This window comes from Varanus komodoensis, unplaced genomic scaffold (genome assembly GCF_004798865.1).
Source record: "Varanus komodoensis strain SLA01 unplaced genomic scaffold, ASM479886v1 scaffold38, whole genome shotgun sequence".
In the NCBI taxonomy this organism is placed as follows: Eukaryota; Metazoa; Chordata; class Lepidosauria; order Squamata; family Varanidae; genus Varanus; species Varanus komodoensis.
Window position 1 is genome coordinate 3,808,846 of NW_025335909.1, and position 26,229 is coordinate 3,835,074.

A 26,229-nucleotide genomic window follows, 5' to 3' on the forward strand; every position below is an offset into this window, starting at 1 on the left:
GAGCTAGAGGCCTCTGCCCCACCGAGGGGACGTGCCCCACACAAGTCCTTTGCCCCAGAGGGTGGTGCACTCCCCTTTCTCTTTGGAAGCCCCATAAGTGCCCAATGGCTGAAGATCGAGGAGGGCACTGATGACCTTCTGCCAGCATCCTCTCCAGGTCTGCATGCCCTCCCCACGGGGAGCTGGCGGTTGGGTGCTGCTGCGTTTCCCCCTACGACTCCGCAAATGCCACCACACTCGAGCACCACACACAGTGCAGGGAGGGAGAGGGAGCCCACGGGAGCCGGAAGAGCCTTCCCTACCATTTGCACGGCGTGGCTGAAGATGAGCTTCTCCGCTGTGATGCTGTTGATGCGATCCATCAGCTTCTGCTTGTCCAAGAACCATCTCTGCAGCCTCAGGTTCAGGCAGTGGCAGGAGGACACGCTGGACTTGTAGAGATCGTTGAGCTTCTTCACAACTGGCCAAGAGGAGCGAAGCGGGTGAGCCCCCCGTGCCAGGCTGCAGCCCCTCCATCTCATGCCACTCCTCAGCCACACACTGCTGGTTGTCCCACCTGCTCCATCGCCCTCCCTCTCAGCAGCATGTTTAGCAAGGGCTTTCCCGGCCTTGGATGGAGACACTCGAGTCCGGCATTTCAACAGACTGGCCGATATTTCACCAAGCACGGAGGAAAAGCTTGGAAAACCAGCCATTGGAAGCGGCTTCTGTATCGTCACTGCACAACAGCAGTCACAGCAGGAAGGGAGCTGTGTCACTCCAGATATTGTTGACTACCATTCCCAGCACCCCTGGCCGTTAACCTTGCTGGTTGGGAGGGCAATGAGAGTTGGATCCCCCACGTCTGTAGGCCCAAAGCTTCTCCAGCCCTGGGCTAGAGAATCCAACAAGAACTGGGTAGGCCCAGAGTCACACCTCCACACTGACCTTGCTTACATGCTGTGGCAGGAAATCATGGGTTGAACAGCCTATGATTTGTCACAAAGTGTGCGCTGGGCGCATCCCATGGCCATTTTGAATGTTCAGCCTGTGATTAGGCCAGGCATGAGTTGCTATGGGACACCCGAACCTAGACTCTATAGGTTAATTATGGGTTAAGCTACTCAGATAAGCTACACTGAGCAGTTAGGTTATCTGTGGGTAGTTTAACCCAAAATTAACCTATTGTCTCTGAGTTCAGGCATCACACAGCAACCCTGACTAGAAAATATTCAAAATGGCACTGGGACACACCTAGTGTGCGGCACAGCTAATTGTAGGTTAATTAAGCCACGATCTGCCGCTGTTACGTGTGAATGGACCCTGTATCTCTCAGCCAAACCTAACTTACAGAGTTGCTGTGAGGGTTAAATGGGAGCTGGAGAAGAAAAGGATCACATACACTGCCTTGAGCATCTTGAACGGAAGGCAGGATAAAAATTTAATACATACAAATTTGCTAAGGTCTCTGGAAGGCCTTCTCTGAATTCTTTTTAGGTGAAGTAGGAATGAGAGCGTTTTCCGTGGTGGCATATTCCCATGTATGCAATACCTTCCCTAGAAAGTTTTCATGTCAAGTGCCCTGTCTGATAAGTTTCTAGGCAACCTTTTTATTTACAGAGCTTAAACACCCCTCAAGCCATTTCTAATTTTATTCGTGGAACAGCGTCACTTCAGCTGCTGCGTTTAAAACATCGCAGGCAGATTTTCAATGTGAAGTGTGAAGGTTGCTTTGTAAATTTGATAAACCGAAAAATGGCTTTCTGAAGCAAGTTAATTCAAGAAATACGACTGCACAAATGCCATGCTTTTAATAGGTCACCATTTTCCTTCACCACCTTTCGTCACAACCCCTCACCAAGCAATGGGTGATTCAGCTCGCTGAGTGACTGCATTATTAACAGCTCCGGCACAACATGTAATTATTAAGTTGCGCCCACATTAATTATCATTAATCCCCCGCACATAGCTATGTGCTGAGACACTTGGATCAGGCAACGTGTATTCCAGACTGGGAAGCTGAATGCATCTGGAAGCCTGCTGTGGCATTTGGATTTCGGAGCCAAGAGAACGCGAAGCCAGAGAGCGTAGTCCCTTGCTGCAGAGGGAAACGGGTACACAGGAAGCAGACCGACCTAACATGTTTGCCCAGCTCTGCTTCCACAGCACTGCGGGCTGCAATGGGAGGCAGAGGTTGGGAAAGGAGAGGACTGCCTTATCCCAGGAGCCCTTCCCTGCTGGGAGGCACTTCCCCAGGAGCTCAGGGAGGAGAGAGCAAAAGTGTGCGCCTTCGTATCCCCTTTCCTAAGTCTCCTACCTAAGCACGCTCCCACGGAGCCTGCGGCTCCTTGCACACCATGCGCGATGCAGTGGGCAAGCTCCTCTTTGCAGTCAAGCTCAGCGTTTCACTCCCGTGGTCCCTCTACTGAAAGCAATTCAGTTTTCAGGCTCCAACACTCCAGGTCAAAGGGATCGCCTACTTGCTCAGAAAATGGGGCCACCAGCAATGTTCTTGGCTCAAACAGGGCCCTCCAGAACTACGTCTAGCAGGTCGACGTGTGCAGGGCAGGAAAATTTTGCCGTTTGCTTAGGCGATTCCTACACTGCAGAGATTGTTGCTTTGCCCCTGCTGGAGTGCCAGGGATTCTCTCCGTCCTTGTGCACTGAATTCTATGATTTGCAGTTTAGTGAGGAGGCTGAGAAGCAGGAGGTGTCTTTGCCAGAAGCTCTCCAAAACCTGGAGGGCACAACTACTCCTGAACTGTTTGAGGACTGTGAGGCAGATCTGCCCATTGCTTCTCTTCTTTCTCCAGGCTCCTGTACAGCCCAGAAGTTCAGAGCAGGCAGCGGCCAGAATCCAAGGCCTTCAAAACCCTGGGGCTCGACTGAAAAGTGCACCCCATCAGCTGGGGGGGAGGGGGAACATGCACTGCAGTTGCTTGAGGATTCATGTCACACGCTTGCTTGCCTTTTGTCTGAGCAGCACAAGCATTTAGAACCAGGGCGCGTTCTGCAAAACAATCCTCACAAGGGAAGCAACGACCAGGGGGATGCTATGCAACTTCCTGGCATCTGGGGAAGTAGGAGCCGTGAGCCAATCTGGGACATGGTGACAAGCAACGCCGTCACCCAATGCAACCATTCCTGAGCAAGACCTGCAACCTTCCCGAGTGAGAACAGCTTTCTTGAGAAGGAAGAAGGGTGCGGATCTCCCGGAATCCCCTTCCCCCCAGCCCCTGCAAGAGCATCCAAGGGGCAGTTCTCCGGGGTGAGAAAATCAGGAGTCGCTGCCCCTGCGTGTGGCTGAGCGCTTACTCTGCTTGACGGTGGAGGAGAGACACAGCTTGCCGGCCCGGATTTGCTCTATGGCCATCTGCAGGCACGAGGAAAGCAGCTCCGCCACCTTCAGGTACAGGACCAGCTGCTCCGCGTAGCTGTGGAGAAAGCACAGCGGCAGGTGAGTGGAGCAGCTACACACCCGGCCTTACGCGGCACACCTGGACCCGTCGCGGGACGCGGGCGCAGGCAGCTGGCCGGGGCTCCCCCTGTGGCTCACCTCCATTCCTTGCTCAGCAGGCTGATCTGGTCGGCCACAACGCTCTCCTGGAGCTGGTACTCGGAGGCCACGGAGCTGGTCATCTCGCTGGGGCTGCCCTTCATGGCCGCGATCTCCATCACGTAATGGGCGAAGGCCAGGGTGAACCGCAAGCTGCGCAGGATGTCGGTGTGTTCTTGCTGCAACCAGGAGACAACAGGGGTGATGCAAAGGATCCCGATGCAGGCTGGCTGGCTGGCAGGGAGGCTAATTCACAGGGAGCCAAAATCCCGCTCGAGGGCTGCAGCCTTCAAGCCTTTGTCATGATAAATGTGTGCATCTTTAGGAGGCCACAAGCCACCTGCCTTTGCTACCGGACAGTTATCAGGAGAACAGAAAAGGAAGAGTAAGGCCAGTGGCCAATTTGATCGTAGAATGAAAGTTGCATCCTTTGCCAAGAAAGGTAGGAGGGCTTCACTCCTGAGGAGGAGACAGGCAGACAGGAGACAGGAGCACATGTTTCCATGGCTCCCGATGTCGCTCTGGGCTGGAAAGCCTCAGCAGGGGAAAAGAGAATCCTGTGGCTGCCAAATCTGCACCAGCTGTAACTTGCTAGTCTACTTGGCGTTCCAAAATTAGCAACCTGTTCTTTGGACTTGAGACGTGTCCCTCGCTGATGTGTATGCGGCTCTTTAGAAAGTACAGAGATTCTGAATAAAGACGGAACGGTGGCCTCGTTTCCTTCCACTCCACCCCCTCCCCTCCCTCTGCTCTTGCCACAAACTGCTAGCCCGACTCAACTATCAAGAATGCGAAGAAGGTGGAGGTTGCCAAGGGTTTCATTCAATTTGCATCGAATTGACATGGGTGGGAAGCTGGCAGCGGTGAGTCAAAAGGGATTAGGGAAAAGCAAAGAATCCCCCTGCACACCGACATGGGTGGGAGTTCCATCCTCCTGAGCCAAGCCATATAGCCGGCAGCAAAACCAACCAACCAACCAACCCTAGAAGGAAAGAGACATTAATACATATGGCTGCAGTTTACTGCCGATCATCAGCAGGACTAGAAACCTGAATTTCCTTTTTTGAGGAAACCTGGGAAGCTAAAGTTCCACACCAGGCATTGCACCCAGTCCTCACCTGACAATCCCAGCAATGTGTGAGATATACGCAAGTGTGCTGGATACAAGCAAATCTAATTTTTCACTGTTTTGAAATTCAGCTTTGTGTGTGCGGCAGGGGCAAGGGAAAGCCACTCACTTCCATGAGCGTCTCTTCCGGCAGTTCAGGTGCCTCGAAAGTAACAGCTCCTTCCAGGTTGGCAGCAACGGGATCAGCAAAAGCGTATCGGAGGCCCACGGGGGCTTCTAGGACATCCCCACCGGCTCCCATGATGAAGTGCCGGCCACTAAAAGATCCTCCAGAGTTCAGGGTGCTAGAATATCCCACTACAGAAAAAAATCAACGGTAATTATATGCAGCTACAAAAGCCGCCAAAGCCATCTTGATGCGAAATCTAAAGCCGCCCAAGGAAAACTGCTTGCTATCCCCCACTACTTAATTTTTGGAGCACCCCAATGTCAGCTCTCCTTTAATCCTCCGGCATCTTGACTAAGCCCCAAAGGAAAGTCCAGGCTGAGCCTCTGCCAGAAACCCATCATGGCTGTGCTGATGTCGGTGGTACTAAGGTGGCTCAAGAGCTGCACAGGCAGCAGTGGCTGCCCCAAGTCAGTTGTGTGTATGTGTGTGTGTGCATGTGCGTGTGTGGAGAGGGCAGTCATGGTGTTCCACAGCACTGATGACATGGGTGGCAGCAGTGGCTCTCCAGGGTTTTGGGCACGACCTCCACCTGGAGAAGCCGGGGGCCGAACCGGCAACCCTCCGTATGCCGAGCAGGTGCCCTGCCACTGAGCCACCCCCTCGCCCGGTGGGCATTCCCCTGGCCAGCTCCAAATCCCTTCCGGACATTCCTATCAAGATGGTGAGGCAGCCTCGTTACCTGAAAACATTCTAGTCCTGGTGGTCTGTGGCGGTGTCGTCCCACTGGGAGGGGATCCAACAGTGAAGACCACGGGAGAGGGGCTGGCTGAGCCGCCCTCCCCGGCCCCTGGGGGCAGGCTTCCTCCACAGGCAGCGGGAGATGCTGCAGGGAAAGAACGCCCAAGACGAGCAGCTCAGACTAAGCGGAAAGAGGGGCTGCACAGCAAAGCCACGAAAAACAGGTGCCCAGGGGATTCGGGAGGAAGAGCAGAGCAGCACCAGCAAAGCCCGGCCTTTCCGGCTTCCCATACCTGTGACCTCCATGGGTTTCTCATGGTTCAAGCTGTCGCTGCTGCCAGCATCCCCGAACGCAGCCTTCAGGAGCAGATCCGTGAGGCGGCCAGTGCTGAGCGACCTGCAGACAGGATGAAACCAGAAATGGCATATTGGAGCAGTGCAGCGACGTGGCGAGCAGGTGGACTGGCTGCAGCCAGAGTGCGTTCTCTTTATGCAAGGTCGGGGCTGCAGGCCAGGAAGTCTCCGGATCCTCCTTAGCGGCTGGAGCAGTGCATCCCTTGCACTCTGCTAACTTGACGGTGGAAGGAGATTTGGATGCTTAAAATGGAGCTCTTTTTCAACCCTCTGGGGAGCAGGTCTGCAAGAGGACCCTGAAGTGGACTCTTCCGCTAGGCAAGGCTCCGTTTCAAGGGGGAGAGAGAGAGGAGTTCGTGGGCTGCAGCCCTCCCACACCACACGGTGGATCTGGGTTAATAACTAACCGGCGAGCCTCGTGCTACCACTCATTACAGGTGCTGGGCCCTCGCTGGCAAAGAGCAACGGCAGAACTTTCCAGAACGGGGGTAACCAAGACTTGACTTTCCTGCATCCTGGAGACCCACCCCTTCCAGAGAGAACCAGCATGCAAAAGCTGCTCTAAAATGTTTGCGATGTTCACGTCCATCCTCATTTCTACACTTGATGCGAGGCAAAATGCTGTGGGGAAGCCAAATGGTGCTGGGCTTCCAGCCCACCCAGATGTTTTCCTGATCCAAACACAGAGCCACCGCAGAAGTGGGCTTTTGCCTGTTGCCTGGACCAGTCCAGCATCCTGACAACCAGGCCTGTGTTCTTCCTTCTTGGGAACGTGGGAAGCTGATCTAGAGCCGGCTGGTTATCAGCGAGCATCAAGAGAGTACATTGCAGCATGGATTACAATTATTACGGCAGATTAGATCGGGCACCAGGCTGTGGAGGCCAATCCAGGATGTTGTCAGAGGAGGATGGAAAGCACTGATAGAGTCATTCGGGCCGGCTCAGGCTATTAGCTTGGCTCTCCCAGCTGTCACATTAGAGGGGACCCAGAGCAGGCCTGCGGCACCTCCCTGGTTAAGGGATCACGACCCTCAGGGGGCAGCTTTAATGCAAAGGAAGCCGTGTGCCCATTGGTCCTGGGAGCTCCCAGCCAGGTGAAACTGAGTGCCGTTTCGTTACCTGCCCTTGGCTTCTTCCATGGGCTTCAGACCGAGGCCGGCCTGCTGACAGTGGAAATGGCCCACATCCTTCAGGTCCGGCAGCGTCCGGTTTCTCGTTGGCGTGATCACAACGCCCTGGTGGGCCAGGAGGGTGAGCAGGTTTTGGGAGCTGGGGGTTTTGTTGAAATCAAAGGGTGACATAGCCTAAGCAGAGAGATTTAAAGAAGAAGAAGGGTAGATGAAAATGAGAATGATCTTGGCATTAATAGATACGAAAAAACTCCATGCAAACTCTGAGGAAACATCATGCTGGACTTCAGGGTGGCTTTGCAAGAACAGGGATTCCTCAAGCGCAGTCATATGCGTGGCAAAAATGCTTCATCCAAGACTTTACGCATTCCAACAGCTAACTTTACAACAGCTGTACAAATCAAGATGGAGACAGTGGAGTGTAGGCAGTATTAACCCTTCCCCTCCACCCTCACTGTCACAGCGCTACCCTCACCCGCCCCCACCTGGCTTTTCAGGTGGGCAGTTGCTTCTGGCCCAAAGGGGAGCATCCCTCCGGGTGCAAAGAGCAGCGGGTTCCTGCAGCACAGGTGTGTTGAACTCCTTGTAGTCCGAGGGCCACATTCTGTCCTGGACAGACTCTTGGGGGCTCTTTCCAGGAGGGGGTGTGGCCAGAGGCAAAGGGGGCGGGGCCAAAGAGGTGGGTCTATTTTAGCGGCAATGACTTCATGCCATGAGTGACGCTTTAGGGAAGGGCTGGGGTTAGGGTCAGCCTTTCAGAATGGAGAAACCACACTGGTGGTCGGGAGAAAGGGGGCACACGGGGAACTCTGGTAGATCCCACAGGGGTCCAGGTGGGCCGGACTTGCCCAAGCAGCCAGCGGCTCTGCTCCTCTGGCTTCCACCTTCTCCCGCCCCACACACCAGGGTCTCTGTCAGCACCCCAAACCCAGCACTGACTGGTCTTATCGCATCGTGTGGTCTGGCTCCCACCAATGCATAGCCTTCGCCCTCTACACAGCTCCCGGGTCTACCGGGGACGAGGCTACAGGCGAGATCCCCGGGATGGGCAGTACCTTTGTGGGGGAGCCCATGATGGTGGGCAAGGGGCTCCACTGCATGAACTCGGAGAGCTTCGGGGAGGACCGCAGCGGGCGGCACGGCTGCAGGCCGTGGGGCTGGGCGGGCTGGCCGGCCGGGACGGGGCTGAAAGGGGGCACCAGAGGATCTGAGTACTGCTTGGTGATCTTCTGCCGGCAGGAGTGCAAGTCGGACAGGTTGGGCGCGCTGTGGAGGCGAGAGCCCATCCCTCTCAGGGAAGGGTCAGGCACTGGAGCACCTGCAGGAAGAACGGCAAGGCAGAGGCCCTGGTTATCCCGATGCAGACAGAGCAGCGGGGAAAGAGGCAGGCGGGAGGTCGGCCTGAGGCAAACATACCAGGCATGGGGGCCCGGCTTCTCGTCTCTGCTCCGAGGGGAGCAGAAGGGATTACAGACTTGTCAGGCAGCTCTGGAATTGTTCCAACTTTCAAAAGAGAAGACGAGAGAGACAGAGAAGTCAATAAATTACAAGGTCCTGGGTAATTAAATTTCCTTATAGCAGAGAGGTACCCCATTTGATAAATGGCTGGGCATTCAAATGAGAAGCAAGAAGGGTGGCTGGGAGAGGATTAATCTTGCATGCAAAGCTGCACTCGGAGGCTCTCAAGAACTTTCTGCTGTCCCGAGAATATATAAAGCTACTCGAGATGAATCAGGCATCTAAGCTCTGTAGCTTTAGAAAAGCAGGGTCTGTTCGTGTGTATCCATCTATCTGCTCATCAGACCAAAGGTCCCTCTGGGTCAGTATTCTGTTCACAGTTGCCAACCAGCTGCTCACAGGATCCCGCAAGCCGGACAACCCTCCTGCCCATGTTCCCCAGCAACAATGCCTCTGATACTGGAGGTGGCATTTAGCCATGAGGACTAGCAGCCATTGACTAGCCATTTCTTCTCCACAGCAGTTCCTCTCCAAGCCCTGAACCTGAAATACTTTTAACTGGAGACGCCAGGAACTGAAGCTAAGCCCCTACATGCAAAGATCACACAAGCTTGAGATAAATTTGCCTTTCAATTCTGTCGGTGTTGGTGACTCAACCCTAGAGAGCAGGGATGGACCTCAGCTCCCATACCCACTGCCCATGCTGAGCAGGGCTGATGGGAACTGGAGTCCCACAGCATCTGGCAGGCCACTGACTTCCCACCCATACTGAAAAGCAGCAGGAGCATCTAACCCCGAGCACGGTGAAGGACAGTTCCAAACCAGAGTCCCTGATCTAACGTGGCTGCAACTGCCTTCGTCCTTCGCAGGCAGACTGGGAAAGAGAAACAGACGTGCGGAATCCCACGCAGGCTCCCAGGCTGCTAAGGGAATGTCCAGGCACTGCCGGCGACCCAGGATTCCCATCTCTGTGCCAGAAGGGAACGACACAGCCATTTACCTTGCGGGGACGGCGTGTAGGGCTTCGCACCGCCAAAGGAGAACCTGCGGCAGGCTCCATGCTCCCCAGCACTGAAGGGAGGCGAGGGGCTGGCCTTCGCGAAGCTGAGCGGACTCGTGCTGCCGGACCGCCGGACCATCCCGGACCTGCTGGGGAAGAACCACGCGGTCACTCGGGTGACGGGCCGCGATGCGAGGCAACGGGTAGTGTTTTCCCCACGCTGCTACCCAAGGACGACCCGGGCAGCCCATGGGGAGCAGCGGCAAAGTGCTGGGTCCAGACATGAGGAAGCTTCCGGGGTGAGGCGGCAGAGGGACGAAATAAACATGGATGACGGTGCACATGGTTCCAGAGGCCCCTTCTGACTCGCTCAGGTTTGCAGCAAGGATGAGTCACTTGGAGGAGGAGTGGGGAAAGCCAATCGCCCTCCTGGCTGAGCCGAAACGCTCTCGGAAAAACCACCGAGAGGATAACCTAGTTCTCTTGCCTTTTATTTTGTGTGTTTTGATAGCCCGAGCACGCGATCTTCCAGGGAACAAGGCCATCCTCAGCTGCTTTGCACATTCTTCACTCTTAGCAGCTGGGGCACGGAAGTACGGAACAGAGAGGGTTTGGGTACAGGAAGACCCCCGGCCTGTGCTGACACAGCAGCACGGCTGAGCATTTGGGAAATCGGGAAACTGCAGCCTGACTGCAGAGGCCAACTGGCCTAGTCCCGCGCCCACGGACACCTTGACTGCAAATCCACAAGGAAGCAGCAGGGTGTGTGGAGGGGGCTCTAGGACCCTGGGGCGCAGGCCCTCGAGCAGGGTCCAGGGGCCTGGATGGTCCGTCTGCTCCAAGGGAGAAGCCAGGATCTCATTGTACACACAGCCATTACAGAGGGAAAAATCCCCCCTGAACAGAGCCTTGTTTCTCCATGTGGGGGAGAAACAACTGAATCACCAGAGCATGATATTCTTTACTGCCCTCTCTCTACAGGAGCTGGCCAGGAACTGTTATTCCCACTCCTTCCTAAATATCCCAGTTACTCCAAATCTTTTTATCTTAAGTTACCTTTATCCAATCAATCCAATTTTATCTCCTTGACTACAGCCAAATACTGTTCGGCAGTTTGTACAGTGCATGGTAGAATTAACCACAAACGTTGTTAGTTTCTACTAGAATGCTTTTACTTTCTTATCTTAATTATTGCAATTTTATTAGTACTGTATTTTTCTTATTTGTAACTAATGGTGATATTGGGTTTTACTTGTTGGCTGATCAATGACCAAATAAAGAATTGATTGATTGATTGATTGCACACGGCAATGAGAAGAGCACACACCGGTAAATTCAGCGCTGGGGACCACGCACCCTCGAGAGGCTGATTGGGACACAAGTGGAGTTGATGCCAAGGCAGCCCTTCCAGGAGCAAAGGGAACTCAACCACGCGTGACTGCGAAGATGGTCCAACCATTTTCCTCCCGGTCCTGCCTCCCCTTCCAGGACCACCAGTCTTCTGAGGGTTTCCAAGCCTCTGTACATTCAGAAAGGTTCTGACACCTTTCCTAGGATGAGTGACTGGCACAAAGAGCTTTGAGCTAGAATTGGCTGGTGTCTTTGGTGCCTTTCCGCCCCCGGTCCCGCCCTCCGTTTGTACACAGCTCGCAAGAGCTTTCCCAGCAAGGATTTCAGCCCCTGGGGCAGAAGAAGGCTCTGCATCCCAGCTGCCAAAGTTTCTAGGTCAGGCTTTGCCTGGGCAGGTCCGAGTCCTGCCTGCTTGGCTTGGAAGCTTGATTCCTGACTTGGACACAGCTTGCCCAAGGACCGGCACCGGTTGTTCTGCTGAGTCGTTTTCTTCTGCTTTCTGGTGGGACCAGAGCTGTGCCAGGTGGAGGGTGAGGAATCCAAGAAAGAGCTCACCTTTCCAAGAAGCTGTTCTCTCAAAGAGACTTTTTTGTTTTGTTTAGTCGCAAAGTGGTGCCCAACCCATCACAACCCCATGGACAACATTCCTCCAGGCTCTCCTGTCCTCCACCATCCCCTGGAGTCCACCCAAGCCCAAACTCACCACCCCAGTGACTCCATCCTGTCACCTCCTCCTCTGCCGCCCCTTCTCCTTTTCAAGCAGACTCACCTCCTCCTTAATTTCTTATCGTACCCGGGCATCTGTCAAAAAGCAGCTTTTTCCATTCCACTTGTTTCCAAGATGCTTTTTTCTCCTGTGGCTCTTTCTCCACTGGGTTAAGAAGCACCTTGGAGACGCAACCTGCCGGTGGCCAGACTCTTTGTAAAACCGACAGGGAAGACGGACGAGGGAGAGGAAAGCAAGCCACCCACACAGCACGGAAGGAATGTGCCGCCAGCCTGGGGCGACGCATCCGGTGTGACTTGACCGGCTCTGTGTCAGTCCTCCGGTCTACAGGCGCAAATGCGCTTGTGCAATGATTGTTATCATGCAAGTGTAGCGAGCTTGCCTAAGACACGTGGCAGAAATTCCTGACGAAGCACATATGCACAGGTAAATAAAAACATATGCTTCCTTTTTTTAAACGAAGCCAGCAATCTATGTCCTGCTTTGCATAAAAAAGGGTGGTGCCATATCAGCTAAATGCTTTGATCCATCTTTTGATCGACGAAATCAAAGACCTCCCAGGCAGTGAGCGCCTAATTATTATTTTCAATACCAGAAAAGTGTGACAGCCACTGTCTGAAAACAAGCATTTTTTTCTTCGCACATCTCTTCTGAGATGGCGACACAGAAATGTACAACCATAAAAGTCTCCCTGCTTCTGAAAGACCGTCGATTTATATGAATATCTCATTAATCTGAATGGGTTATTAGGTTAGCAGCCCTGAATCCACGTGATTCGGCTGCCTCATTCTACAAAGCCTGTTTGATCTTACTCAGGAAAAGATCAGTTAGAATAGTAGCCAAAATCCCATATGATTAAATCAAATGAAGCCCCTGTAAATACTGTAGTTTTTTATACTGCAGTGTAGCGACAAAAGAGAATGAAGGGAGGGTGTCTCGCTCAAAGGAGCGTACAGCCTGAATTCTGCAAAGGGGCAGAGTTTGGGCATCACAATAAATCGCGAGGCTGGACCCCCTCTGGGTTTTATGATTCCACAACTCCCCTCCCTTCAGTTCCGTCCTTCAGAAAAGAGCAACTCGAGCAAACACGCAGGATCATGTCTCATTGTGCCTCCGCATTGGCAGGACTGACCACGAGCACAACGGGGCTTTCACACTTCTAGAAATAACCTGAAACAAGCAGAAATATACACAGAAGTAGGTCTGAGAGCAGCTCCAGTCTAGACACAAGCACTCCCAGGGTTAGTTTTGGAAAGTGGTCACTCCTGCCAACGCAAGGGAACCAACCAATGGGAGCCAAGTGGCCCCACGGGATACTTGGCCTACCCTCTTCTCCCTGTGTTGCATCCAGTGTAAGCCCCTCGGGGCAGAGCCCTGTCTTTTCATCATTACCCTGTAATGTGCCGTATCTGTTGATGGGGGCATAACAGGCTTTCCAGAAGGGTTTGAAGTGTGTGTGTGTGGGGGGGGGGGGGGGCTTCACAGAAATGCCCAGGAAGGGAGCTCAAAGCCCAGGGAAGAAAGAAACCAAGTTGTTTATGCCGGGGGACGTCTACTTGGCCAAATTCCAACCCCTTCACTTCAGCCAGAATAACTAGACCTCCATCAGCGTTATTCTCTGCTCCACTTCTACAGCCCCCACAGCGGGAGATCTTTGGGCAGACTGCGACACGTCACAGCCCTTTTCCTCTAGATGTTGCTTTGTGAAGTCCCAAACGGCAACATTCCACAAAGGGAGGAGGAACTGGTCCCGCGGCCAGGGCTCTTCTCCCCAACCATTCAGTTTCAAGGCTTCGCCCACTGTGTGTGTGCAGGACATCTCAAAGCAGGGCAACTCTTTCAAGAACAACAAGATCATCGGACATAAACTGGCCGTTCCACAGTCCTGCTAAATGCATTTAACTCAAGCCGGTGCAGCTTTCACGGGGTGCAAGCGACACATGCTAGATTTCAGCCCATCCGCACACCACACTGGGGGAGGTGGTTGTGAGGTTGGCCAAGGGGCTGGGCAGCGGGGCCAGCTAATAGCCTCCTGGGCCACCTCCGCATCGGCAAGTCTCGGTACTCACTGTGGCGAGACGTGCTGGTTCGGAGACTGAAGGTTCTGCTCGATACGCCGGTAGTTGTGAATCTGCGTCGGGACCGGGATGGGCACGGACTGTCCGCACTTGCCACTCGAGGACAGCGGGCCGGGCCTGCGAAAGGACACAGGCAAAGACCGTTGCAGAGGGGCCATGAGGAACCACTGGGGTACAATGCGCCTGGAGAAGGGAGGTGGAAGGCAGGCAGGCGGGATTGTGGTTGCGGAAGACCGGGAAGGCTCCCAGGCAGAAAACAGAGCAGAGTTATTCCCTGCTTCTCCAGGAAGGCAGGACTAGAACCGACAGGCGGAAATGAGCAGGAAACTGAGCTTTGGCCAGATTTTCAGAGGAACCTCCTGAGTCTAAGAGGTGTTCAGCAGGGGAATGGATCTCCTCGGGAGGTGGTGGGTTCTCCTTTGCTGGAAGCATTGAGGCTCCCACCAGGAATGCTGCAGCTTGGCACTAAACAGGCGACTGTGGGAAGGGACCCCCAAGATTCCTTCCAGCTCTGGATGCCCAGATTTAAGATTCTCACTTCCCAATCCTAAAATACAGATAAGGGGAGGAGGAACAGCTGGGGAAGGAAGCTTGGATGACTCGCAGCTGGTAGGACAGGGTGGGGGTGGACACAGCATTGTCCCCCCGCCCCAATTTGGGGAGAGGGCTGGCAAATGCCCCCAGTGGCCTCCTCCCTCCGACTGACACGGTGGCTCATTCCTCCTCTCAACCTGCAGAGCTGCCCAGCACGAGATGCAGCTCCGTCTCCTCACCCTCGCTGCCCTTTGCATGCTCAGAAATGCTCTTTCCACTTGCCTGCAGGAGCCGGGAGAGCTGCTGTACGGAGGAGAAGGAGACGAGGTCCGCCCCTGGCTGTCCAAGCTCGCCGACGCCACCAGGGAGCTGCTGGAAAAGAGAAGAGGGGAGACCCCAACCAGGAGAGCCTTACTTGTACTCGGTTTCCACCAAAGCCGGACTTTCTCACGGGACGACAGCGTCACGCTCGAAAGGCCTCTTTGCCACTTTTGCAGGAAATGAAATTAACTCGCATGCCAGACCCGACCTCCTGGGACTTGTGGTGGCGAGTGGGCTGCAGAGAATAGCAGCTGTTTGTTCTAACGGTGAGTCATCCCCAAACCTGGGGTTTCTCTGCGATGCACCCGCATGGCCCAGGAGACAAGGTCGTGACCGCACCACCCCGCCCGTCCTGGGTCGACTCAGAGAGATGTGAAGAAGCTGCTCTTCACCTCCAGGACGACTCTGGCTTCAGAGCCTGCCTGTCCCCGTCTGTACGCGCCTAGCACCCGTGCCATCTCCACAACCCCCATCCACACCTTTAGGTCAGCTGCCCCCTTTCCATTTCAAATATACATTTTAGGCAGCATGCTGGCATTTCTCCATGGATGTAGCCAGCTGGTACTTTTTTTTTGGTGGGCATGTCATGAGCGGAGCCAGGGGTCAGACTAGATGGCCTGGGAGACCCCTTCTGACTCACTCTGTTTCTACGTTATCCTTTCAGGGGACCTTTTGCAGAAGCGGATGGCCAGTTTCTTTGATTATGCTGCTCCCGTCCGTTTTATCATGCTTTTAAAAGGGACCGACAGGCAGAACCCCTGCCCTCTAGAACCGCTGTAAGCGATCCCAACTCCCCCAGCCTCTGCCCCAATGGAGAATTCACCGGAAGGATGGCAGGTTTTCCCCCACAAGAGCCATCACTCAGTGAAAGGGCTTCATATTCTGAAGGTCCAAGGTCGAATGCTGTATCTGCAACCAGGATCTCAGACGGCAGCGGTAGGAAAGACCTTAGGGCTGGGGCTGCCAGTCAGAGCAGACACGACTGGGCTAGGCCAATGGTCCAATTCAGTTTGCAGCAGCTTTGTGTGTTCAGGTTAGAAATTCAGCTTTCCGTTGCTTTTCCTTACCCGCTACACATCAAGCTGTCCTGGATTGGTTTCCCACCTGCAGCCTCCGCGGCTATATCACCTAGGTTTCAAGAAGCACAGAGAGGGTTTGTTTGGGGTCCATGTTACCACTGAGACATAAACGAGTTTATGGTACGAGTTTCTTTCTAGGTCTACAGAAATAGGTTGAAGGATTGCCCATTGACAAACAACAGGTCACCATCTTTCTCATGTTAAGACAAAAAAAGGGCAACATTTCCCAGCATGCCCCAGCCAGGCATGCTGGGAAATCGAGGCCCTTTTTCTGTCATGACAAGTATTAGGTTTGCAGCCCTAAGTGGCATTCAAATTCCTTCTGTTTCTCAAAGGGAGGTTCAGCTTCTGGCCAGGGCAGAGTGTGGTCCCCATGCACCTCCGACGGAGCCTAAAACTGGACTCTGGGAGGGAGTTAGGCAAGCATTAGCCAGGCTGTTATATAAGTGCACATGGAATAGCGGGAGGGTCATCCAGACCTGACATGCCACTTACGCACAGATGTGCCCCGTCACCTAGCTCACCACTGCCAAGGCCTCATTCGCATAAGATGTACAGAATTTCATGCTTTGAGAAGAAAGCTTTCCATGTCGCAATGCAGCCTCCCCTTTCAATAAGCATGCAAAACCCCATTTCGATTTGCAACAGATGAGATGATGGCAACTTTCCCTGGCACTGTCGTGTCTGCGTATCATGTCCTAGTGAAAGCATATCCATACCACATTCAATTCACACCTTTCCCGCTGCTTCTCATTCAACCCATGTGACTGCTAGGACTAGCAGTTCAGGTGTCTCCTTCTCTGTCCGCTCCCCTCCCACCTGGATGAGCTTTCCTAATGCTAGGAGGCAACATACCAATCAGCATGAAGCAGCCCTCAGAGGGGATCCAGGAGCTGCCATTTTTATTTCCCACAACCCCCCTGCTATAATATTGTAACAAATTTAAGTGGGGGGAAATGGCTACATGGGGGTTCAGTTCCGTGAGTGGTCCTACCAGAGTACTGGGGCCCCAGCAGTGGCCCAGGGATTCTAGGCACCGGTCCCAAACCTGCTAATTCTGGGAATATATTGCTGAACACGAACTGCCAGACTTCTAATCATATGATCAGCGTCCCACAAAACTCATCCCAACAAACCCAGCTGCACTGTGACCTCTCCCGTCAAGCAATCCAGGCCCTCATTCTAAGAAGTCCTGAGTTAAAGAACATGGCCATGAAAGAACTGCCTCCGTCCAGGTCTTGGCAGTGCTGGGAATGAGGAAGACGTTCCCATCCGCCATTCCCAGTCTATGGAATGCATCCTCCATCCTCTGCCTGTCACCCCATCGGCCTCCTTTCCTGCCACCAGTTTCCAAAGAAAATGCCGCTTACTTGAGAACTGGGCCGGCACCATGACGAAATCATCGGTGTCGCAGGAGGAATTCTTGCTGCTGCTGCCAGCTGACTCTTTGGACCCATGTAGGAAGCCAGGAGAACCTTGGACAGGCGAGGCTAAAGCCTTCTCCTGGAGGTGCGGCATCTCTCCGAGGGACTGCTCGGGGGAAGGAAGGCAAGGAAGGGGAGACGGCGTGAAAAGCAACCTCTGGGCAGCTCGCTCAGCATTCAGCCGGCTCCTCCACACCGAGGAGCACAAAGCACTCCCCTGAAGTGGGTTCCTGCCAGTGCACGAGAGCTGCCAGGACTTCGGCGAAACAGCGGCCTCTTTCAAGAGAGCTCTTTGCGAGGCTCCAGGAACTAAACAAGGCTGTTCAGTGCTCCTGGAACCCAAAGAGCATCTGCCAACACTGCATCGCCCAGGAAGGAGGAGAGCAGAAACTGGCAGCTGTTGTGCCATTATGCCAGGGCAAAAGAGCTGGAAACTATGCTGCAGAATTGCCCCTGAATTTCCTTTGGTCTCTGGCATGCTTACTTGTTGAAAGAGAAGCAGCAAAACATGGATACCCCCTTTTCATTGCACAAGGGGGATTATATACCGAATAATCAAAAACCACCATGGAACTCTTGAGGCTCCCATCTAGGAAAAGTAAGTTCTGTAGCCCTACAGGTGTGCCCGATTACAATTCCTATCATTCACAACCATTGGCTACGCTACTGGAGCTCCAGTCCCAGCGCATGTGGAAGGCACCCAGCTGGGAAAGGCTGCTGTGGCAGGCTGGGTGAGCCCAGAGGCAAAACCCCTGGCTCAGAAGCAGATGGAGGCAGAGCCAGGCTGGGCTTAGTCTGGGCTGTGGGGTTCCCCATCCGAGAGGGAAAGGAGCACAGCTGCACTGCCAAGGGGAGGGACAGAATCGGCAGGCAAGCAAGAGTCCCCGAGACCAGGCACGGTCCTTTCCAGTCTTCGCTTCTCCTTTCCTGACACGGAAAGCCTCTGAATGTTCTTATAGGTAACGTCTTGCTGACTGGCTCACCAGTGAGAGCCACCCAGAGGGCACAGCCTGCAGCGTGAACGAAAGGACAGGACTGGGAGGACGTTTCCAGTTCTGGCTCAATACACTCTTTGCATGAGCAGAGGGGAGTTCAGCGGTGCATGGACTCGCTAAAGCTCTGCACTGTAAAGATAGCCTGGCGTACAGGAGCCTCAGCCAAGAGGGCTCAGAACACTTGTATTCTTGGACTCATCCTGTTCTTGGGCTGTGTTCTCAGGAGGCCTGCTTTGGACCGGTCCGGCCCAGTGCACCCAAGCTGCTGCCCTTCGGTGCGCCTATCCTCAGCGGGAGCAGCATGACAAGTCAGCAGAAAGTGCAACCGAGACATCCTGGAGGGAGAGGCGCACGCACACCCCGGCAGGTGGACTTACAGGAGGAGAGGCGAGATGGGATGCGGAAGAGCTGCTGGACGAACTCCCGGAGGCCGAGCTCGGATAAGACGGCATTGGCACAGAAGCGGCTAAAGAAAGGGGCGGGGGTGGGGATAAAAGCAGGAAAGGTCACTCTTTCTGGATCTGTCAACAGTGGGATTAGAAAGCCTTTCCGGGCTGCCTCACGCCAGTGGCTTTACCCAGGTGCCAGACAACGTCACCGAGCCGCGAGAGGGAAAACAAGTCAGCAGCCGAGCACAATTGATGGTGACAGGTGTTTTCTTCCTCCCCACAAGCTCTTGACTGGGCGGCAGATGGGAGGGGGCACGCCGTCCTGAGTGCCTCGGACCCCTGCCGCTATCTCACTGGAGGAGGACGGGGCCTTTTTGGCTGTGGCACCCTGCAGTGGCCGCTCCCCTAGAACAGCCCCTGGCTTCCTAGGAAAGCTCACCTCGCACAGCTTCCAGCGGCCTTCCAGGGCCCGGGGGGACCTTCCCGTTTGACCATGCCTTGATTGCTACGTTTCATGCTTTACGGCCTTCCAGACATCTGCAACTTCTACAGTCTCATTTCTAGGATGAGGCTGTGATGCCGCCGCCGTTTTAATTAGTTTTGCATCCTGACTGAGGTTTTTCACTTGAGCTGCTCTGACTGCCAATCAAGTTAAAGTACAAGGTAATAAACATTTTGGTCAGCACGGACGTGTGTCGGAGCTTTCCCTGTTGTTGCGCCCAGGCGCTGGGATGTCCCAGCCTGGCAGTCGGTTTGCATCTCTTCCTGAGGTCATTGCTGAGCAAAACCAAACACCCTTTGGGTTCAGGGTAGCTTTCAACTTCTTGGCCGTTTGGTTGACGCTTCCAGTGTTTCGCCTACATCCTCACTTGGATTTTTGGGACTGCAACTCAGCCTTGTAAGCAAGCCTGCCAAAAGTTACTAACCAGCAAAAACAAAAACCCCCTAATTTTTTGTGGAAGATTCACTCTCCTGCTTCAGCCCACTCGCTCCTCTATATACAGTGCCATGCGCTCGTCAGCACTCAATTTCTTCTCCCCAAGTGAGCTTGGCTTATTCTCTCAAGTTCCTCAGTGTTTTCTAGTTGGACTTTTAAAATTGTTTTGACAATGTTGCAAGCAGTCTCAAACGTCTCCCATTGACAGGAAATAAATGCATTTAATGAACTACATTATAAAAACCAGTCAAGACAAGATAAATCAATGCAATCAAGCTACACCCCAGTCTGGCGCAGTACTGACAGATCTGTTTGCATGTCATTCTGACTTTCCACTCTGGTGTGAATATCTTTGTTATTGGTTCTGAAGCTGAGAATAATTTAAAGACCTAAAGCTATGAGACCATCATTTAAATGCTGTCATTGCATCAGTTCTTCTGGATTCTGACAGACAAATTACTGCCCAGCTTCAAGTTCTATTATTCTGAAAGTGGGAGATGAGGTCAACTTCTCTGGCTTATGATTAGAAGACTAAGACAACAAGGGCTATACGCAAGGAGAAAATATTCTGGCTAAACTAAAAGCACACTTAACGAATTAGGAAATCCTTGGAGAATTGCAACGAAGTGACTTAATGTTATTGACGTCTTCACAGCCAGGTGCTTTCTCCTCTGGCCTGCCTGCCCTAGGCGGTTTTGGCAGGGAGGCTAAATTCTAGGCTCAGACGCTGACTGGACGGTTTGGAGAAATCCTTGGGAGCAAGCAAGGGCAAACAGGGAGGTGTGAGGTTTGGTGTGCACCTGACCCGCTGCCAGTGAAGAAGAGCACAGAGAGAGCAAGCAAGATCAAGCTGGTGCTCCATTTCACACAGTTCACAAGGGAAGAGGCCAGGCCATCGAGGGATATCGTGTGCCGCCCATATGCCAGCTGAAGGAGGGTGCTGTTGCTTCTGGCTGGGCGAACAGAACGCCGGAGTGGAGAGGCTGTCGGTTTAAGCCAGCATGGTTTTCCTTATGTTCACGGGCTGGGCATATGGGAGGTGCTTGCATCAGGACCGGAGAAAGATGGAGGAAGATCTCTGCTACGGAGCTGGAAAGGCCCTCGGTGGATGTCCATGGAAGGGACACATGTTCTCATATATGAAAGGCTTCACTCCGAGCTCCCACCTTGCATATTATGTTTTAATTTATTGATGTAAGCCGTCCCGAGGCTATGCGATGGGACGGCATACACATGCTCTGAATGAATGAATGGAGACAGGAAGGCCTATTTTTCCTCCGCTGTCAACTGGAGTGCTGGACCAGTGCGTGTGCAAGCTGGGCGACACAAATTCAGAACCTTCCTGGACCCAGCTTTGTCAGGGCTTCAGGCCAGACCCAGAGGCCAAACCGTGCCCCAGTGCAGGCTGGCAATGCAGAGCGATTCCTGCCCAGGTGGAGCAAGGGATTCATAGAGATGGACACACTCTGCAAAGCTTCCCTGCCCCTGGGGCTGCATTTCGATGAGCCACGGGGAGCCAGAGGAAGGTTCCTCCAGGAACTGTTGGCGCAGGTTCATCACACACCTGGCCCTGACCAGCCTTCCTGGGGATCAGGCCCACAGCCAGCCTGTGTCTGCTCAGCACCACTTCAGGTCATCTTAGAGCAAGGGGAACTTCTGCGGGACCAAGGCAACGAACACAGGGGGTTCAGGGATGGAACTGCCTGGTGGCAACCTTTCCATCTTTACTTACAGGTAAAGAGCATCTTCTACTGCAGGGTATTCAAGTAGTTTTGAAGCCTGCTCATTGCTAGGGGTTGGAATGCTTTTCTCCTCCTTCAAGGTTTTATTTTATATATATTCTCACCTGTTGAAAATGCGGTTTTAAATATTGTATTATAAACTTTAAATGTTTTTGTGTGTCTTTCTTTTTACAGGGTTTAAAAAATGTATTTTCTGAACCATCCAGAAAGCTTCAGCTGTTGGATGATATAGAAATTAAAATAAATAAGTGGCTGGGGAGATGGCAAAAAGATTTGAACAGCTGTAAGGCTGAGAAGAGTTCGTGCAAATACTGGAGGCTGCGATGTGTCATTGATTCAATCCGTCTTTACGATCGACTAAGGAGGCTGCAGCACACATATTAAAAACTTCAGGTAGCAAGCTCCGTCTTAAAAAAGAAGAGGCATTCTCCTTTCTCTTTGGTCTCTCTTGGGGAAGGAGATCCACAAAGTAAACTACATTGGCCAAGTATACAGAACCGATGCACCCTAACAGAAGACAGAATAAAGATGAGACGAGACAGAACTGAGAGTTCCAGGGCACCATAACGCCATGTAATTAGTTGTTAGCACCCAGCTGTTTTCATTAATGTGGGGACATTAGGTGACATCAAAGGTAAAACAAAGAAACAAAAAAAGACTTCTAACTCAGGTATGTTTTTTATTTTATTATTATATTTTAGAATTCAAATAGACAGATCTCTCAATTTACAGAGACAGAAATAGAAAAATAAATTATATAAACAAAAATATAAAACTATTTATAAAACAGTCAATAAAACAAGATAGGGATAAGAGGCCATCTTGGGGCTAGAAGAAGAGGAAAACTGTAAAATGGCAGATAGCTGATCATCAAAGTTTCCTGTTTCATTACCAAAGTGTGGGGAACCAAAATGTTACTGGATTAGAACTCTCATCATCCTCAGCCTTCAGCCATGTTGGCATTTTGAAGTTGAAGTTCGATATCACATTCATTCTGGCATTAGCAAGCCAAGCAAAGAAGACAACTGAAATGAGGTAGAACTGTATCGTCGGTGGAAACGGAGGTTCGTGATTTCATGGAGAATCTAGGAAGGCTGGAACAGCCTCTCTCAGCTCTTCATTCAGCCACTCAGCTGGCCTGTTTACTTAGCTCAGCGCTATTTGACTTGACGGAATCCTCGCCAGCTCTCAAATAAGCAGAAGAAATTTCACAGTCCTGAGAGCGAAGCCTTCTTGTTTGAAGATGCGATGCCAGCAACATCTCTTTCATCCGCAGCCACTGAGCCACAGCCTCTGCCCAAAATCTTGCCAGGAGACTGGGCAGCGACACACGGACGCAGTGATATTTATAAGCAAATGTTCAAAAAGCCCATGCATATGAGACGGTGGCAAAGCCACAAACGGACTCCGTGCGTGCTGTTCTTCCGTCGTTGCTCTCCATCAGCTGGCACCTGGCAGAACCGACGCTCAAAGACAGCCTTGTTTCTTGAAATAGTTCCCAAAGCACTCAAGACGCCCAAGCCAGGCTTGTCCTTCACCTCCCCAGCCTGGCAGGTGCTTGCTGCACAGACTCGAAGCCCTTCGAAACCCTGCCTCCAGACGGCCTCTCAGCAGGGCAGAAGAAAATGCCACGAGGCCTTCCATGAAATGCCACGCTATTGCTCATGAACGGGGCCCACATCCTACAGGCACAATTCAGCCCGAAGGGTCGGGTGACCGCATGCACCCCGCCTCTCTCCTGCACCCGATCGGCCGACCAGAACAAGAATCCATTGCCGTTCCGACATGAGATGGGGGCTGGAGCCTGCAGGCTGACGTGTCACTCCCGGTTCATATCCAGACATAGGAAGGCTGCTGAGGACTGGCGAGAGGCACCCTCACGAACGCCTTCAGGCACTGCCACTGGAGGGGGCCGGCATCCCACGGCAGCGAGATGGCCGAGGCTGGAGAGCGCGGCTGGATGGCAGAGGCCCTCCTCTGCCTGTCGTGGTTCTGCAGCTCCCGCGAGGTTGCCTCGTATGACGGTTTTGAGGAGGCTGGTAGGGAGGGGAAGGGAGGCCAGGCTAGGAAGATCCTTTCCGGCTTTTGCAGCGGGTCCTGCTGGGTCGGCGTCCACAGCACCGGAGCGGAGGGCGGCAGCCAAAGAGCCTTGGGTGCAGGCCAGTGCGGAGGCGACCCTTGATGCTGGGTGAGAGGCTCTGACCTGGTTGAACCCATTTTCCACAAGGGCACGGCCATCGGGGCAGGGGAATCAGCTGGCTTGTGGACGCCCTTGAGTCGAGAGTATCCTTTCCGGGTCCGAGGGTGGCTGGATCTTTCAAGGGCTTCCCCCCAGGGAGATGCTGCAGCTGCAGGTAAGGACCGGGAGGGCTTGGAGGCAGGCCTAAACCAGCAGAATTTTTTTCTGCCTGCGGGAGGGTCACCTAAGTACCGTTAAGGATTGGGGTTGTATTATTTGCACGGATGGTCAGGGATTAAAGCACAATGCCGGTGTAAAAGCGATGGAAGCCAAAAGCCTCGATTCCCCAGAAGTGTCCAATACGAGATACTCAAGGGACATTTATCATTATCAACTTAAAAAACAAGCAGACTGCATCTTCCATTGCAAATTTACCAACCTTATGCCTTATGATAAAATGATCTGCAATAAAGGCCCCCTGGCCACACACACAATCAAGGGATAGTGACAACCATCACTGGTCTGGAAAACACTACACTGTGGCTGGGTGCACCCAACATGACACACAACCTTGTCCACTTGCCATGGTTCACCTTTATTTACCATGATCTACCCAGCAGATGATCAAGTGGTTTCTATGTTATCACGGTTTCCATCTTCCCACTGTTGGTATGTATCCCATCAGCCACTGCACCTGAAATTCAATCCCAAGGTGCATCACTCCCTGCCTATGTGTCTGCCTGTCCCTCATTGGTCTGTGCACAGAGGTTGGATGGCTCAAGAGGTTCCTCTGGTTGCCACTGTTTCCAGGAGACTCTATGGTAGTTGCATACCAAGTCCATGGAAATCTTGACCCTAGGTTCAGACAACATGACAAGCCATGATGGTACCGAGAAACCATAGAACAAACTGTTGTTTCTGGTCTCTCCAGACCACACTTAACATGGTGAAATACCATGACTAGGTTCAGACAACAATGGTAAAAGCCCACCGTAGCTTCTTGTCCTATCTGAACCCAGTCTGTGAGTCTCTCTGGGGCAGAAGGTTCTTTGCAAGGTTCAGGAAGGGTTAAACGCTGCCCCACTCATGCACTGACCCCCCCCAACACACACTTGCAAGTACTCCTTGCACCCACCTTCTCGTAATCTCAGGATGACAGTTTTGCTAAGATATCGACCAGTTCTTCCCTCTCTCTAACCCATCCTTGCTGACCTCGTGTCAAGAGGGTCATGCTACCACACAGGCTGAAGCTGATTCGCATTGCAGAAACAAACCTCCGAAGCTGACAAAGATCACGTCGGTTCACGGGTCCATCTGACTCATCTTTCCCAACCTTGGGTGTCCAAATTGCATTGGTCCCCATCTCTGACCACTGGGTTATGGGAACTTCACACCAGCATCACCTTAGGCATGAAGGAACGGCACATCTTGGCAAATATCGCCCAAGCTGAGAGGCAGTGATCAAAGTCTCGGGCAGAACATAGGTTCCCTCAGCCCGAGGATGAAAAATTTAAGAAAATGCTGTTTCCTGCTCAACAGGAAAAGCTTCTGCTCGAGAAGAATCCCAACCTCCACCAAGCCGCGCTCTATATTCTTTAGTCACTTGTCGTTTACAGCACTATCCTCAAAGGAACCCTCACAACCAGCATTTTCAGGCGTCTCCCTCCGCTGGAGCGCCTCTCGTTTAATTTCATTACAGTTCAAAGGCGGCTCTGCTTTCCATCCAACCCCCTTGGATCTTCCCGGACAATGCATTTCTTTTCTCCTTAAGTATATGTTACCATCTATTACCTCAGGCACAAAACAGGTAACCCAAAACAGAAAGATGGCCATTACAAAGACTAAGAACTAAAAGGCCTTGTAACATGTTGCAACACCACAACTCCGGCATCAGCAAAACACGAGAGAGAATACAGCAGACTCCACACCAAAGCGTTGTTTCCAGGGTGTTCTTGCAAAACTTAGCTGAGGAATGTGAAGCTGCCGATCTTGGCTACGTGTTAGGCTTCGTAGTACTGCGCAAGGGGACCTGTGTGTCAACTCAGGCAGACAGTTATGTCTCACTGATCAGGACTTGCTGTTCCCATTGAAAAGGTACTTCCCCATCGCTGAGAAAGCTGGAATTTGGCACATCAACTCCAAGGCACATTCTGAGAACAGAATGCACGTACTTCTGTCCCCTAAAATTATATGCTACACATCCAAAACCACATCCACACAACACGGAAAGATGGAATTCTATCGACATCTGGGCTGTTTGCTAGGAAAAGGCTGAGAAGGGGGACATGTTTAAACAGAACCTTCAGGACTCAGGAGGCGCAATGCAATTTGTAACAGAGGCCAAGTCTCAGCACGGAGCAAGCAAAGTCACCTCGCAGAATAGGCCATGCAAGTTCTCTTGCCCTGTCAAAGGTGCGACCAGAACCCTGTGTCTGAACTGGCTCAGCGCAAGCTGAATTTACAATCTGTGCATACGCGGGAAACAAACAAGGAAAGAAACTTACATTTTTTCATTGAGGCACTTGCATCCAAGAAAGGATGATGGAAAAATTCATCTGTGGAAGGAAAAAAAAACATCAAGTAAGAGAGAGAGAAAGGTTTCTTGCACTGTCCATAAGAAAATTTCCAAAATCCACAGTGCTAGTATTAGGCCAACCAAGAGATCAGGAAAATAATGCGAGCTTTTGGAACAAGCTATTTTCAGCAGCCAGGCTTCCAGACTCCCGTACACAGCACAAATGAAAGCCATAAAGGCTACTAAGATCAATGAAAACATTGCAGATCATCCTGGAAGAGCAGGAATTTTCCTGGCATCAGGATATTTTATTTTTCATGTTGCCCTGTAGCCATTTCCGAAATGCTGGCCATGGGTAAGGTTGGTCCCTTGCACATTGGCACAAATCTTCACTATGGAAATCGGCGCATCGCAATAATCAAATGACAGATAAAATTGATGCATTGATATTAAAGGACTTGGTGAAATTTTAAACAAGTTTTCAACTGATGCTGGAAAGAAAATAA

General features: G+C 52.4%; 1 protein-coding gene across 10 annotated transcripts in view; it reads right to left on the reverse strand.

The window, feature by feature from the left end:
* ULK1 (unc-51 like autophagy activating kinase 1) overlaps positions 1-26,229 on the reverse strand; it is an 85,560-nt gene that overhangs the window by 8,996 nt on the left and 50,335 nt on the right. For 4 of the 10 annotated variants that reach the window (XM_044440876.1, XM_044440873.1, XM_044440872.1 and 1 more), the window contains 16 exons: positions 25,713-25,763; positions 18,339-18,427; positions 16,913-17,072; positions 15,531-15,591; positions 14,425-14,514; positions 13,600-13,725; positions 9,454-9,602; positions 8,412-8,498; positions 8,051-8,313; positions 6,985-7,169; positions 5,805-5,908; positions 5,513-5,656; positions 4,774-4,961; positions 3,536-3,714; positions 3,295-3,413; positions 303-460 (listed from right to left, as the gene is read on the reverse strand). In XM_044440876.1, the coding sequence (XP_044296811.1) occupies positions 303-460; positions 3,295-3,413; positions 3,536-3,714; positions 4,774-4,961; positions 5,513-5,656; positions 5,805-5,908; positions 6,985-7,169; positions 8,051-8,313; positions 8,412-8,498; positions 9,454-9,602; positions 13,600-13,725; positions 14,425-14,514; positions 15,531-15,591; positions 16,913-17,072; positions 18,339-18,427; positions 25,713-25,763 (2,153 nt within the window). The remainder of the gene's footprint in view (positions 1-302; positions 461-3,294; positions 3,414-3,535; positions 3,715-4,773; positions 4,962-5,512; positions 5,657-5,804; positions 5,909-6,984; positions 7,170-8,050; positions 8,314-8,411; positions 8,499-9,453; positions 9,603-13,599; positions 13,726-14,424; positions 14,515-15,530; positions 15,592-16,912; positions 17,073-18,338; positions 18,428-25,712; positions 25,764-26,229) is intronic. The other 6 variants (XM_044440881.1, XM_044440875.1, XM_044440874.1 and 3 more) reach the window with 6 other exon arrangements.